Source organism: Galeopterus variegatus, unplaced genomic scaffold (assembly GCF_000696425.1).
Source record: "Galeopterus variegatus unplaced genomic scaffold, G_variegatus-3.0.2 Scaffold106, whole genome shotgun sequence".
Taxonomy (NCBI): domain Eukaryota; kingdom Metazoa; phylum Chordata; class Mammalia; order Dermoptera; family Cynocephalidae; genus Galeopterus; species Galeopterus variegatus.
The window spans coordinates 603,984-619,681 of NW_007726217.1; the positions used below are offsets into that span (position 1 = coordinate 603,984).

Below are 15,698 nucleotides of genomic sequence, written 5' to 3' on the forward strand. Positions count from 1 at the left end.
TCCAATGCAGGAACTTCCTGTAGAACAGTGGGCAAAAACTGGCAGCCTGTGAGCTGAATCCAGCTTGCATTTTGTTTTAAAAGTTGTAAATTTTCACAAAAAGGTCTCAATTTCTGTCCTCTCTTGAAAAGCTGGACTGTCAAGCAATGTCAAGACCATACTTCCACATGGCAACAACCAGCTGGACCTGAAGAGCAGATGACCCCTTGAGTCAGAGCTTCAGCTCTCAAGTTCACCACAGCCCCCATCCAGTTTTATTTACTTACTTACATCACCTGCCTGGTGACAGCTCTAGTCTCTTAAATATCTCCAGAGAGAAGATAGTCTACCAGCTGGTCAGACAATCCACTCCAATTTGTAACAGAGCTCACTAAGATTTGCACCCTTGTGGCATCTAAATAGTCTGACTCTCTGGAGTCATCCAGAATAAGTTTCCTATCTAGCCTTTTCCTCTCATGCTAAATGTTTAAGATAAAGATTTTTGCTAACATGTTAATCAAAGGCTCCTAAACCTTTCTGGATTTGTTTTTGGGTTTCTTAAATCTAAATGTTCTATGCATAAAGCTGACTTTGGTAATTAAAATGGAGCAGAAATAAGGCTTGGATGGGTGACCCAGTCCAGCACCTCTATTTCTCCTGGGCAAAAAAAGACAGGAACCATTCCCTCGTACCTGCATCTCCACCACTTTCCCTTTGCTGCTAGGGCTGAGTGACCACTCATAGCTGGTGATGCCATGATCATCGGTGCTCTGGTTCCCAAAGAGGGTGATGGAGTTTTGGGGCAGAGTGATCACTTGGTTGGGGCCTGCGTTGGCCACAGGGGGGTAATCCACAGCTTTGTTCACTGTCAGGCTTGCAGTGGTGGAGTTGGTAGCTCCATCAGAGTCCACTACAGTCAAGCTATCAGGGCAGAGAGAGGAGTATAATCAGGGATGGGTTTAAGGAAAGAGGAACATACAGTAGAGGACTGAAAATCAAGGCTAAGAAATACCAAGGTGACAGGGTCACCTATTCTTCCCCATTCCTCTTGGAAAGGAAGAGAGTAACACTAGACACTAACATTAAGGGTTTACTATGTGCTAGGCACGGTTCCAAGTGGTTTATATCTCACTAAATCTTCACAATAGCTCTATAAAGTATTATCATCACTTTATTCCTTAAGAGACTGAAGCAAAGAGAGGTAAAGTAACTTTCCCAAGGTCATACAGCATGAAAGTGGTGGAGTCAGGATCTAAATCCAGGCAATTGTCTCCAGCACCAATTAGCTCTGCTGCCTGTATGCATCTGTATGCTGAGACCTTTATAAGCACTGTCTGATACGGCCCTCACAACAACCATATAAAGTAAGTATCATCAACTCCACTCTCCAGCAGGCTTTGACAGACTGAGTAACCTGCCCAGGCTGAGCCAAGATGCAAGCCCAGTTCTCAGATTACAAAGCTCAGAAACCAAGTCTTAGGAAGAGATCATCCTTGGCCACTATTCCTGTGGAGTCAAAAGATACATATTAAATAGAGCAAGCTCTGTCTGCAGCAGGCTGCCCACCCATCATCCTGTTTCAGCTGTGTACATATCACAGGAATGGACATCCTGGCCAGACAGCCTCTGGGACGGACCAGGAGGACTGGATCCGGTAAGGCAGAAGCTTGAGATGGAAATGAATTCTCCTACGCAACAGTCCCACAGTTTGTGCCAGTGAGAAACAGGATTTGCAAGATAAAAAAAATGTTCATTTATAAGAGCAGGCTTTTACCTAAATGATGCCTTCCAGCTGAACAGCCTAAAGCTTCTCATTGCACCTCAAAATGTGAACATAAGCAAGCAAGGAGGTTTGGGCTCCTTCCATTTTGCTGACAGAAAAAGGAAAAGCATAGAAAAGACATGTAGTTTGTTTAAATCTCACCACCAGCCACAGACACAGCAAAATATGTGTGGGGCTTTACTTCACCATTTCACCTTTTACCTATGGTCTGAAGCAGATTTGTGGGGTTTTTTGTGGTATTTTTTCCTTTAGAAAAAGAGCACAAAAACAGACACACACATACAAATCAGCAAATACCTGAAAAAGAAAAAATTCAAAGAAGTTTTGCCTCTTTTCCCTATTTCCCTGTTGTTTTCATGTGTTTTTTTCTTCTTTTAAAAAATATATCCCACTTATGTCTTATGTCAGAACAAAAGCAAGTTACAGACAGATGGCAAAATGGAAGCTGCCCATTACTCTGACTTTCACCTCACACAGTCCCCAGCTTGCCTGCAGGAATCCTGGAACCAAACGAGAGCTCACTACAGGGCTGGAGAACGAGGCTACTGCCATGTAAAAGTAGGAGAAAGGAAAAGGTGAATGAATCACAACCAGATTGGACATTAATGCCAATCAAATCCAATCCTATCATTTCATAAGCTTTTTTTAAAAATTGAGGGCTAGGAAGAAAGAATCACTCCCAATACCCCATCTACCCCAAAAACTTTAGGCTAATACTGTGGTTAAAAGCTCAAGTAGGGAGTCAGACTGCTTGTGTAACCTTGGGTAAATTACACAACCTCTTTGTGCCAGAATTTCTTAATCTGCAAAATGAGAATAACCATAATACCTGTAAATAAGGATTAAATGAGAAACTGCAAGCAAAGAATAGTAGCTAGCACAAAGTAAATGTTCAGCTAACATTAACTATTATTGTTACCATTTTTTAAAAGGATCAACCTGGCCCAGGCTAAATTCTATAAATGAAAAAATTCCTATATTAGAAATCTAAGGTAGAAACCAACTCAAATGTCCATTTAATCCAGTGAGAAAGCTCCGATCTTGTACTGGCAGCTACTTTTCATTCACCTGAAGTCTTGAGTCAGAGTGCTGCTGCTGTGTCAGAACTTGCATATTGATTTTTATGGTAGGTGTGTGCTAGGACACTCATCTCTGTGTCCCTGGTGTCTAAAACTTGATTAAACTCAGATCCATGAGAAGACAGACACTCATGAATAAGCTGCCAAACTAGGGTAGGTGCCACATAAAGGCACTGAGTGCAACAGGGAAAGAGGAGAGTCATATTCTCTCCTCTCTGAAGAGATCTCAGAGAGCCTAATGGAAAATGGAGCAGGTCCTTAAGGATGGACAGAACTTTAGCAGATTGAGAAGGGCATTCATAGAAGCATAAACAAAACATATATGGATCAAGTCAAGCAGTGGAGTAAAATGAGCCCTGACTTGAGGGATAGAAAATCTGCATTTTAGATCCAACTGTATGACTTCAGAGATGTTACTAAATACAAGGAGCCTCATTTTTCTCAGCTGTAAATGAGGATATTATCATCTACATACCGTGTTTGTATGATTCTTACATACAAGTGCTTTGTAATGTACAAGGAATTATGCAAATATAAGGAAAATTATTCTAGAGTCAGCCTCAAAGTTTTATTAATCACATTCTAGAATGTCAACACTCGTTCCCAAAAAAGGGCTTTCTTTGAATCAAATTCTCCAAAAGCCCCAACAGAGAAAGATCCTACAAATCATATTCAAAGAAACCACTAGTCAAAAGTAAATAGTTTGAGGTATCAGAAGTTAAGGAAGAAATTCCCAAAGGAAAGAGACAAGATGGGAGTAGGTTCCTTCTAGATTTTGCCTGAGAAAAGCCAAAGGAAGATGAGCCCTTTCACTTAATGTCAGAAATCCTAAAAAAATTTTGGAGATCTGCCAGATAAGGCTTTGAGAAGGATTAACTGCGGTAGACCTTGATTTACTTAGCAAAGACATTTGCCCTAAAAAGTTAACATCGTTATGATCACAATCACCATAGGGCTCAGAGAACCAATGGAACCAAAGGCTATATTATCAACCAACTCCACGGTGAATTTGATATTTGTCAGTTACTCCTACAAGAATGTAAAACCCATGAGGGAAAAAAAATGGCCTACAGTAAACTTGAAGCTGAATCCTAAATTACCTGAAAGTGTAGTTCCCAGGGACAAGTTTACTTAGTTTTAATATGGCTGTATCTTCAGAAATCTTCTCTTCTCTCAGAGGCCCCTTAAGTTCCTCCCAATGGTACTGGACGATTTTATCATCATCAGTGCTTTCTTGACCATAAAGAAACATCAGTTACAACATGAGAACACTGGGTCTCAGCACTTATCCAGTTTACACAAACCGGGGCAACTAACTACCCAGAGATTTGAAGCTAGGAAAACTTCATGAAATTACAGACTCTCTCTCCAGAGTGTTTCTTCTCTAAGAATATTGGGTCATTCTGCCTCTCTATGAATATTTCACTGCATAGTTTTCCAAGGACTCTAACACAGGCAACATCTGGTTAAAATGCTACTGTATGAAAAAAGGAAAATCAATAATTCTTAAACACATGAAAAGATACTCAACCTCGCTTAAAGGAAATTCAAATTAAAATTACACTTGACATGCCATTTTTTAACCTATCAGATTGGTAAAGACCAAAGTTTCATAACATATTACGTGGGTAAAAATGAGGAGAAAGAGGCCCAGACCACTTATTAGTCATGGTGGTGGCATAAATTGACACAACCTCTATAATGAGTAATTTGGCAATATTTATCTTTGCCCCTGCAATTCTTCTTCTAGGAATTTATCCTACAGATAACACTTGCGGATGCATTAAACATCATGTTTACAAGATTATTCATGATAACATTGTAATTACCGAAGAATAAAAGCAATCTAAATAGTCATTAATAGAGATTGATTGAAAACAAGTATATATTAATACAATGAAATTATACATCTATAGAATGGAATGCTATGTAATCACTAAAAAAAAAGAACAAGCATTTCATGTACTGATTCAGAAAAATCTCCAACATATAGAAACAAGTATTGTACATAATAGTGCACATAATGTATTATCATTTGTATAAACAAGGGAGATAAAGACTCTCTATGTATTTTTTATCTATGTAAAAAACATCTCTGGAGGGATACATAAAATAATACCATTGGTTGTCTGGAGGAAAACTGGATAGTTGGGGAAAAGGGATGATATGGTTCTTTTCACTGTATACCTTTATGTATTTAAATCTATAAAATATAAACAATACCATGTGAACCCTTTCTGCCACTCTCTATCACAAGTGATTCTTCCTGTTCTCTCTTCCTTCTTTCCCTGCTATTCTCCTAGCCTCCTCTTCTTGCCAGAACCATTGACACGAAATGCTCAACCTCACTAGAGAGTCCTCTCATAAAGCAGTGACTGCCTCTGCCAAAACCCACTGTTAGTGCTAAGACAGTCAGGGTAATGGGGCCTTAAAGGATTTCAAAAGAAACCAAGCAAATACTGGAAAGAAGACAGGCATGAAACCTCCTGCACATACACAGCCAGGATCAAGGGCAAAGACCCAGAAATCCTCTCATGTCACTCTGAAGAGTAAAATGTTAATGAGCCCAGGTAGGGGTGTGGAGTGCATTCTGTGAGTCTCTCCAAGAAGAGGCTGGCAAGAATCTTGTTAGGCAGTGATGGCTGCATGAGAGCTCCTCAGTCAGGCTCTCAGTTACTTATCTTGCTAAGATAGGAAGAAACCGTTTCCTTAACCAAGAAAGGCAACTCCATCTAAGTAAATCTGAAAACCAGTGAGTTTCAACTAAAATAATGTCAATGCTAAACACATGCATAATCCCACTTTCTTACCATCTCAGAAATATTACTTAAAACTAGCCACATGAGGGCCGGCCTGTGGCTCACTCGGGAGAGTGTGGTGCTGATAACACCAAGGCCAAGGGTTCGGATCCCATATAGGGATGGCCGGTTCGCTCACTGGCTGAGCGTGGTGCTGACAACACCAAGTCAAGGGTTAAGATCCCCTTACCGGTCATCTTTATAAAAAAAAAAAAAAAAAAACTAGCCACATGAGGATTTTAAATAGGGCCTGTCTGGTTTGTTACTTCCTAATCAGTTGTTTCAGATGATTGGTCTTCTTATAACATGGTCTACACAGAAGGCAGACATAGCTGGCTCCAAATTTTCTACCAGACTTTTCTACCCAAGTACACAGCAAATGCTCTTCTAAAACATCATGCTTAGACAAGTACTCACGGCTGCCATCAATGACTGTAGAAGTGGTTGGCAGAGAGATCTCTTGGAACTGAGGTGACACAATAGCAACAGGAGGCCGATTCTTGCGGGGCTCTGCAAGGAAGTGGTCAGGAAGAAATTGGGTGAGGGGCTTTAAAAATTATAGGAAGAGCAGGCTATATCTGAGTGGATTATAAATCAGTTTCATTACATAATTGATGGATGAAGTATTGCCACATGGGAAAGTAACATGACCAGGTTGCCAATCTAACACAGATGCCTGGGAATTTAAATGCCTCTTCCAAACCTGACCATTCCTAAGACCATGCCCTGTACATTCTTTCAATGCTCATGTGCTATTTAGTTCATGAAAAGTACTATGGCAACAAGTGACTGCTTTTAGGCAAGCCTGACTAGAGGTGGACAACAAGCAAGCTTTGTGCAAAAAGGCCTTGGCAAGCAAACCATCCCTTCGCACAGACTGTGCTGAAAAGATGATAGGTGGTTTCTCAACCATCCCTGAGCTGAATGTGTGAGAAGTGACTCTGGCTGACTAACGGGAAGGTCACAAACCACTCTGGTCCACCTGAGTCACTGTGAGCTAGAAACCCAACGACCTTTTCTTTGAGAAATGATCAAATGGTCTTCATGTTGATTACATTTTAAGATGACAAAGGCATTACCTTGGCTACAAATTCAAGGAATAAAAAGAAAATCTACAAGGATACTTCAAAAAGTTCGCGGAAAGACAGAATTGAGATAATATGAATCTGTCCACGAACTTTTTGAAGCAGCCTCATATTACCAACAAAGACAGAAAACAGTATTAAGAATTTGTGCCAGTATATGTGCCACTCTCCAACTTCTCCCCAATTTCTCTGAAAATGCAAAACAAGATAACTTGCTATTGCACTGTGATCTACCAACAGTGGCTCATTTAAAAAGAAAAACAGAATTTGGTTCTCAAGGTGGAAGAGACTGGTAGGGTTTAAACCTGGAACTCTGTGGACAAAGGCACATATCTCTGGAAAGAGATCAGAAAGAGCCTATTACTTCCGGTTCTCTTTCTACATGCTTCTTCTAGGCTCCTGGCTTTCTTGTGTCTCGATTACTACACATGGTCCTCTCTCAGCATGGCCCACTTGGAGAAGCTCTCTGGTACAGAGGCCATTGCTTGGGCTAAATTGCACTGTGGCCCATGTGACTCACGTTTCCCCTGCCCAGCCTGGTGTTCCAACTAGAACACTGTTGGAACAAAGGAGGTATTTTGCTACTAAAACCTTTTACTATATTGAACTAGGAATTGCCCAATAAATATATTACCAAAAAAAAAAGAATGGGAATTAAAAACTCCAAAGTCAAATCTCCCTCTCCTTAGAAGTCCTGCAGAGAGAACAATGGAGACACAGCCTGGGCTAGAAACACATACCTGGCTTTACTGTCACATTCACGTAGCCTTCCCCATGGGCATTTTGACCATCTACAATCACTTTGAATTCATACAAGCCTGGAGTGAGCTGCAGAAGTGAGAAAAGATCTTTTAGACAACCACAAAGAGCAGCAAGTATATTTAAGATACATATCTGAACTTTACCATGCTGGATCTTGCATTCTTTTCTTGCCCTGTTTCCAAAATGAAAAAAGCAAACTAACTAAAGAGATGAAACAATGAGTTAAACTAAACCATAGCTTTTAATGTGAATCTTATGACTAGCTGACTCTAGAACAACAGAAGGGATTTCAATATCTCTGTACTCCCATTTTCTTTTCAGAAGAATATTAAGGGCCCAACCATCCTACTTTACAGAGTTATGAAACTAAAATAATCTCTTCAAAGAAAAACATTTTGTAAAGATACCAAATAATTCCCAAATATCTAAATATTTTTCCCTCCTGATTTCCACTAACTATATACACACAATATAGAAGGGAAAGAAAACCAAAAATTGCCCACTACCTCACTATTCTAACACACCAACTCATATTTCTCTATTTCCTTCCAATCTTTGACCATATACAAAAAATAGTTTTATATAGTTCATTCATTCAACAAACATTTATTGAGAACCAGTCATGTACCAGTCATTGTCCTAGGCTTGGGGTTTGGAGATGAGCTCATATTTCAATGGTATTCAGGGTCTAGCTAAAATCAAGGTGTCAAACTTTTTACCATCCTTTCTTCCATTCATTTAGTATGAACACTTTCCTCATTATGATATAGTCATTTTAATATTCAGCTTAATGACTATGGAATAGTACATGAATGAATGTGTTATAATTCACAAAAGTATTCCACATTGTGGGATACTTCGGTTGTTTCCAAATTTTTACTATTATGACTAATGCTGTAATGAACATCTTCCAGGCAAATGGTAGGGGCGGGTGGGGAATGGTTTCTTCTGAATTATCCTTTTCAGGTAAATACTAATTGACTGCTAGTAGCATTTTTTACGTCTTTGTCCTTATAATGCTCTCCTTCCTTGGCTTTCACTTCTCTGCCCACTTCTCTTTCCCTTCAGCTTCCTCTACCTGCCATCCCTTACGTGATACTGCTCCCCAGGACTCTAAGCTCAGCCTGCTTATCTCTCCACTCTACATACTCTCCCTGGTTGATCTCATCTATTGCTATGGCTTCAATTATCATCTGTTAGAGGTTGATGTGCAAATTTTTCTCTCTAGCCCAGACTTGTCTCCTGATCTCTACCCCTTTACCCGCAGCTACTACTATCTGAACAACTCCACTCAAATGTCTCACAGGGACCTCAAACTCATTCTGTCCAAAAAGGAATTAACCACCTGCAAACCTCCCCCAAACGTGCTCTTCCTTCTATGCTCCTCATTTCAGTGAACGTCCACCCAGGTGCCCAAGCCAAAAATCTAGAATTATCCTAGACTTCTCTTCCCCAACATCCCCACCCAGTTCATCCATCATCAAATGTTATCCAGTTGACCTCCATATTATTTCTCAAACCCATTTACTTGTCTTCACCCACACTGCCATCACTTAGTTTTTAACCACTCATCATGGCACAGTTACTAAAAGCATGGGCTTTAGAGATGGAAAGCTCCAGTACAAATCTACTGTTTAATAGCTTTATGAACTTGGGCCAAACCACTTCATTTTTCCAATGACTAAAAAGTTTTGTAATTTGTTTTTTTATTTTTATTTATTTATTTTGTATAAAATCTTTTGTTTATTTATTTGTTTGTTTGTTTTTTAGTTTTATTTTGTCAATAAACAATGTGGTTGATTCTTGTAGCCCATTACCGAAACCTCCCTCCCTCCTTCTGTTTGCTTGTAGTGTCAGCTTCAAGGAATTGTAATTGTTGTGTCTTCTTCCCTCCCCCGCCCCAGGTTGTTTGTGTATTTATTTATTTAATTTTAGCTCCCACAAATAAGTGAGAACATGTGATATTTCTCTTTCTGTGCCTGACTAGTTTCACTTAATATAATTCTCTCTAGGGCCGGCCCTGTGGCTCACTCAGGAGAATGCAGCGCTGGTAGCACCAAGGCCACAGGTTTGGATCCTATATAGGGATGGCCAGTGTGCTCACTGGCTGAGCGTGGTGCAGACCACACCGTGCCGAGGCTTGCAATCCCCTTACCAGTCAAAAATAAATAAATAAATATAATTCTCTCTAGGTCCATCCATGTTGTTGCAAATGGCAGTATTTCGTTCTTTTTTATAGCAGAGTAGTATCCCATTGTGTAGATATACCACATTTTCCATATCCACTCATCTGATGATGGACATTTGGGCTGGTTCCAACTCTTAGCTATTGTAAAAAAATATGGAACACTTCACGAATTTGTGTGTCATCCTTGCACAGGGGCCATGCTAATCTTCTCTGTATCATTCCAATTTTAGTATATGTGCTGCTGAAGTGAGCACAAGTTTTGTATTGTAAAAGAGAGATTAATACCTGCATCTTGGGGCTGTCATGAAGATTAAAAGAAATAATTGTATAAAACAATTAGCACCATGTCTGGTACATTTTATGAGTTCAACAGGTGGTTTTAAATTTTTTTTTAGTTTTTTTTTTACTCAGGCTACTGTCACTTCACACCTAAATTTTTCAACAGATTCCTCACTCGTCTTCCTACTTTGAATCTTATCTCTTCCGATCTGCAGTCAGAGTGATCTTTCTAAACTAAAAATCTGAACAATGTCTTTCTCCTGCTTAAAACCTTTCAAAAGTTCCCTATTCCCTCTGAATAAGAGTCAAAGTCCTTAATCTGGCATACAAGATTCTGCTCCTCTGGCCCCTGCATCTCTCTAACTTACTTGTGCCATTGCCTTTCTCATACCTTAGGGTCCAGTCAGGCTATAATTCCCTTTTTTTTAAAAAAGATGATCGGTAAGGGGATTTTAACCCTTGACTTGGTGTTGGCAGCACCACGCTCACCCAATGAGCTAACCGGCCATCCGTATATGGGATCCGAACCCGTAGCCTTGGTGTTATCAGCACCACACTCTCCTGAGTAAGCCACGGGCCGGCCCAATAATTCCCTTTTCCCCACATTTTCTCTATCATTTTTGGCCCAGTGGACAGGTTGCTTCTTCTACTTGGGGTATTATCTCTCCCGCCACTCTTTACCCAGTAAGTCAGTCACCTTTCATGACTCAACTAGGCAGACCCTTAGAAATCTACTCTAATGACCCCCTGCACTGACCTAGTGTATCACCTGTTACAATTACCTGCTTCCTTTCATATCACCAACAACAATCTATTGTTCTTGAACATTAAGATTATGATTAATTCACTGATAATCCCCAATGCCTGCCACATAATCAGTGTACAATAAATAATTGTTGAGTGAGTGAATGAATGAGATGGCTAGGCCAAAGAATACAAACATTTCCACGGCTCTTAATAACTACACTGAATCCCAAAAGGACTGAGCCAATACACACAGTCATGTGGCCACAAATAACCTAGCTCATCTCCCAAATTCTAAAATCCTTATGTTACCCTTTAAAGCTGTTTAGTGTATGTTTTCAGCTATCACTACCATGCTGGTACAGTCTTCTCACCATAAATGAAAATTTGAGAATCATACACTAACAAATACTGGATGTCAGCCAGGCTTTTGGAGGATTCACTTCTGAAAGACTGTTCCCAACTTAAATGTAGACAGAAAACTCTGTATTATACATTTAAGAAAAAAGTCAACTTCCTCTATCTTAGCCCTGCAAGTGAAAGGAGGCACATTCACCTTGGATAGTTTGAGGATCTGGGAATGTTTCCCTTCCATTTCTCCACTATAGTCTTTAGGATGAGTAATCAGCTGCCAGTCGTAGGTGTAGGTTTCTCCTATAGAAGGGCAGTTACAAAAATCATGAAAATACACACCTACACACAAAGAGGACAGCCACATAGCCTGCCAATAACAAATCTCTTCTAAATCTTGACAAGGCCTTAGTTTTCAAAATTTCACCCCAAAGCCTGTAGGCAAAACAAACCATCCGCTGAAAGAAAGGGTGGATTCTGCTGGGTCAGCTACAGTTATGGCTTCTTCCACTCTCTCCCAGCAATGCTCATTCCTGTCCCATACCCACCCTCCCCAGCACTAAATCTCCCTAAAAATACCAGGTTGCTCTTGGTGTGCCATCTCACTGAAAATACATGCCTTACCAACCACTACAGATGAACTCATTGGGAACAAAGGCCATTTTCTTGCAAAACTTCTCTTGCAACAAAGAACAGCAATGACTTCTAAATAACATGGTTCAAAAATAGCTTTTTACAGAGTGCTAACAATGCTCGTCTCACTGAGGTCATCACACCCTGGTGAGTTAAAAGAGCTACTTCATTCCTGCTGAGCTAAATAACACACTGCAGAAGATGGTAGGGGATGGCCCATTTAAAATAGGCCCTACAGAAATTAATTAAGATCAAATGAAGCATTAAATGGTCCTCATTTGCTGCTCAGATTGTATCACTGGGTAGGGCAAGGGTAGAATCCTATTATCTAAATGGAATCCTTCCGCAATAAAAGTGGTCTTAAAAATTTTTTTGGAAGAAAATGCATCTCGAGCTAGGGAAGAGTGGGATTTGGTAGGAAAGTTTAGTTTAAGTTACTACTCAAAACTAAAAAAGAGGGTCGGCCCGGTGGCGCACTCGGTAGAGTGCGGCACTTGGGAGCGCGGTGGCGCTCCCGCAGAGGGTTTGGATCCCATACAGAGACCGGTCTGCTCACTGGTTGAGAGCGGTGCGGGCGCGACACCGAGGGTTGCGATCCCGTTACTGGTCACGAAAAAGGACAAAAAGGAAAAAAAAAAAAGAAACCTCAAATGCTTAGCAGAAAATGATCGTCTTTTTCTTATTTCATGAGTTCAAATGCTGAAGTTAGCACACAGAACCTAATTCCAAGATATCCTTCATCTGAAGACCAGATTTTATTTTACAAGCCTGGAACACAAGATCTTCCTTCCTTCCTCCAGCCAAAAATAGTATTGTTTTGGTCAGTCGTCAGCCCCAGCAGCTCTCGCAAATGTGTAATGTAGAGGTTGGGTTAGGAGAGGAACAGGAAAGAAGCAGAAGAAGGACCTGTGCTAAGAGACATTTCCTCCAATCATTGTTGGAAATTTTTTCCACACAGAAAACAGATACACTAGTTTGGGAACTGGTAATTTTATAATATGTAAGGCTAGCAACACGAATTTCAGAAAAGGACAATATTCCTAAAAGCTCAAGGGATGAGCTTATGTCATACAGGCAGAAATTTGCCCAAGAGTAGGAACAACTGAGTGTAGGTCTGTTAGACAGAATACTGGTTGTAATGACTTAGAACAGTGGTTTTGAAACTGGACCTCCAAACCCCAAGGAGGGACTCTAATGGGCTGCCATGGGTGGGGTTGGGGGATGAAGAACATGCAGAGTTGGTCCTGCCTCATGGCTGCCAACCTTTGAAAAGTTTGAAACCATCCATCTTGTGTATCTGATAAAGGCTGAAAAACCTGGGGAGAAGCGAGTTGAAAAGAATCTGTTTCTGAACTGATATGCTTTGCAATACTAATCTATAAGGTGATAGTAACTCATAGAAATGTATATGCAAAAAGAAAAAAGAAATATATGTGCAAATATGGATTAGAAAAGAAAATACAGTAGAGCCAAGCGAAGCGTATCTTTCACAAAACAGTGCAAATGATCACAGCTTAAGGCAGTTCTTTCCTCACCTCCATCTTCAAAGGCCACCTAAGTCCATTCACCCTAACTTACTACCAGAGGAAGAAAGGAAAAAGCTTCTCCAGGGCAACATGGAATTAACTAAGAGGGAGACCTCAATTTGAGAGCAGAAATATAGAATAGAGATGCATTTTGGTTCTGGAAAAGTACTTTTTGTATAAATGCACTATTTGGTATTAGACCCAGAAATTTGGAATACTGTATTGGAAACATGTGTACCTAAAAGGGAAGGACATCCTGAATAGGGAAGGACATTCTACTTGACTAACCTATTAAGGAGAGTAACATAACCCAACACAATCAATTTTCATCAAAGTATGCTTCACTCATGTCATAAATAGTCTTAAGTGAATACATGTGTGCTTATAAGTCAAACTCTGGTATGCTAATATATACTTCAAAGGTGAAAGGGATGCTCATATTAGAATAGTTTTCTTAAATAATGAGTTAATCATCCCCTAATTTATATATTTTATAAATATCGATTTTGTATATCACATTGGGCTTGCCTTTTTTTTTTTTCTTAAGTGACAAAATCTACATTAGCAATAGTTTTGAATAACTTCTCTTTAAGTTCTGTATCTGCTATTTAGTAGTTGTATGGCTGAAATAAATAAGTTAATCTGAGTCTCCGTTTCTTCTCCTTTAAATGGTATAATATAACCTAATAAATAAGATCTATGTTAATGAGCATCAGCTATATGCCAGGCACTGAACTAGGTGACTTATATACTATCTCATTTTTCCCTTTAAAGGAGCCTTATGAGGTAGGAATTATTACCAACATTTTACTGAAACAGAAGTGGAAACTTGGAGAAGTTAAGTCATTTGCTTAAAATCATTCAGCTAATGACTGGGTGGACTGGGATTTGAACCCAGGTTTGACATCAGAGAAAGCCTATGATCTCAAACCCTATACTATATTGCCTTTCATATTACATAAATATTTGTGCACATACACGCTATATCCTCTCCTCAGAGGACTGAGTAAAAAATAAATGGGTATGTGGACATCACTGCAAATTAAAACATTATCCAAATATAAGGGGATTTTTACCTTCAGGTGGTTCTGGGAGAACATATGCGTTTAACTGAACTTCATTCTTAGGCAGGGTTATCTGGACACTCTCTCCAGCAGATACCACCAGTTCTTTTATAACTGGAAACAAAGTAAATATACAAGAGATAAGAACTAGGTCCAGACTGTCCCACCTCCCTCTTTCCGTTGTGAACAAACTCCTTTTGTGAATGATATTCAGCTACTGACTTCATTTCCTAATTATTTTTCTACTCTCTAATCTCCTGAAATTCGATTTGGCCCCAATTTTCCAGCGAAAAGACTCTTTCAAAGACATCCACAAACTGCTTATCAAATCTAACAACTGTGTCTTAATCCTCATCCTTCACCTCAGTGGCATCTACACTGCTGACTGCCTCCACCCAAAAACTCTTGCTTATCATGACTCCATATTACTCTACTTTTCCTCCTTTCTCTCCACTGTGTTTTTTTTTTTTTCCTTTTTGTCTTTTTTCGTGACCGGTAACGGGATCGCAACCCTCGGTGTCATGCCCACACTGCGCTCAACCAGTGAGCGGACCAGTCTCTATATGGGATCCGAACCCTCAGCGGGAACGCCGCTGCGCTCCCAAGCGCCGCACTCAACCGAGTGCGCCACCGGGCCGGCCCTCTCCACTGTGTTTTAATTATGGTCTGCAAATGTCAGTCACAAGGCCTGCCTTACTTTCTTTCCATTCCAATTGCTACAACCATAGACTCGTTGTTCACACTAGATTATTCCAAGAATCTTAACTGGTCTTCCCTCTGATAGTTCTTCCCACTCCAATCCATTCTGTCTTCCTAAAATACCCACCACTATTAGTCTTTTTAAAATACTCACCATGCTACTCTCCTATTTAAGACCCCCAGCTCCCACACCATGTTTAAGACCAAATTCCTAAACCTGGCATTAGGAAACCATCTTCTGATCTCACTGTCTCCCCCTTCCTACCTAATTCTGCCTCTAGTTATACTAATTTTCCCTCTGTGCTCTGCAGAAACCATGGTCTACTCTCGGGAACTTTGCTGAAGCTACCTCCTTCAGTTGGGGTGTTTGCCTTTCTTTATTCTAAATACAGGACTTTGTTTCTAGCTCAAACCCTATCTCCTCTCCAAAAAATCTTCCCAGACCATTTCAGTTCAAATGGATCTCCTTTAGCGTTTTTGGAACACTCAACTCAGCAAACAGCTATATACTGTTTTCATACTATTCACGAGCTATCTCATATATGTCAGGGTTTCTCAATCTCAGCACTTTTGCCATTTTAGACCAGATAATTCTTTGTTATTGGGGGGATTGTCCTAAGCACTGTAAAATGTTTAGCAGTATCCCTGGCCTCTACCCACAAGATGTCAGTAGCACCACCACCACCCAACTATAACAACCAAAAACATTTGCAGACCATTGAGAACCA

General features: G+C 40.1%; 1 protein-coding gene across 4 annotated transcripts in view; it reads right to left on the reverse strand.

Moving 5' to 3' along the window:
• Nucleotides 1–15,698, reverse strand: part of KIAA0319L (KIAA0319-like ortholog) — an 89,342-nt gene that overhangs the window by 19,786 nt on the left and 53,858 nt on the right. For all 4 annotated transcript variants that reach the window (XM_008585356.1, XM_008585340.1, XM_008585348.1 and 1 more), the window contains 6 exons: nt 14,284–14,385; nt 11,254–11,351; nt 7,465–7,552; nt 6,057–6,149; nt 3,942–4,074; nt 672–900 (listed from right to left, as the gene is read on the reverse strand). In XM_008585356.1, coding sequence (XP_008583578.1) covers nt 672–900; nt 3,942–4,074; nt 6,057–6,149; nt 7,465–7,552; nt 11,254–11,351; nt 14,284–14,385 — 743 coding nt within the window. The remainder of the gene's footprint in view (nt 1–671; nt 901–3,941; nt 4,075–6,056; nt 6,150–7,464; nt 7,553–11,253; nt 11,352–14,283; nt 14,386–15,698) is intronic.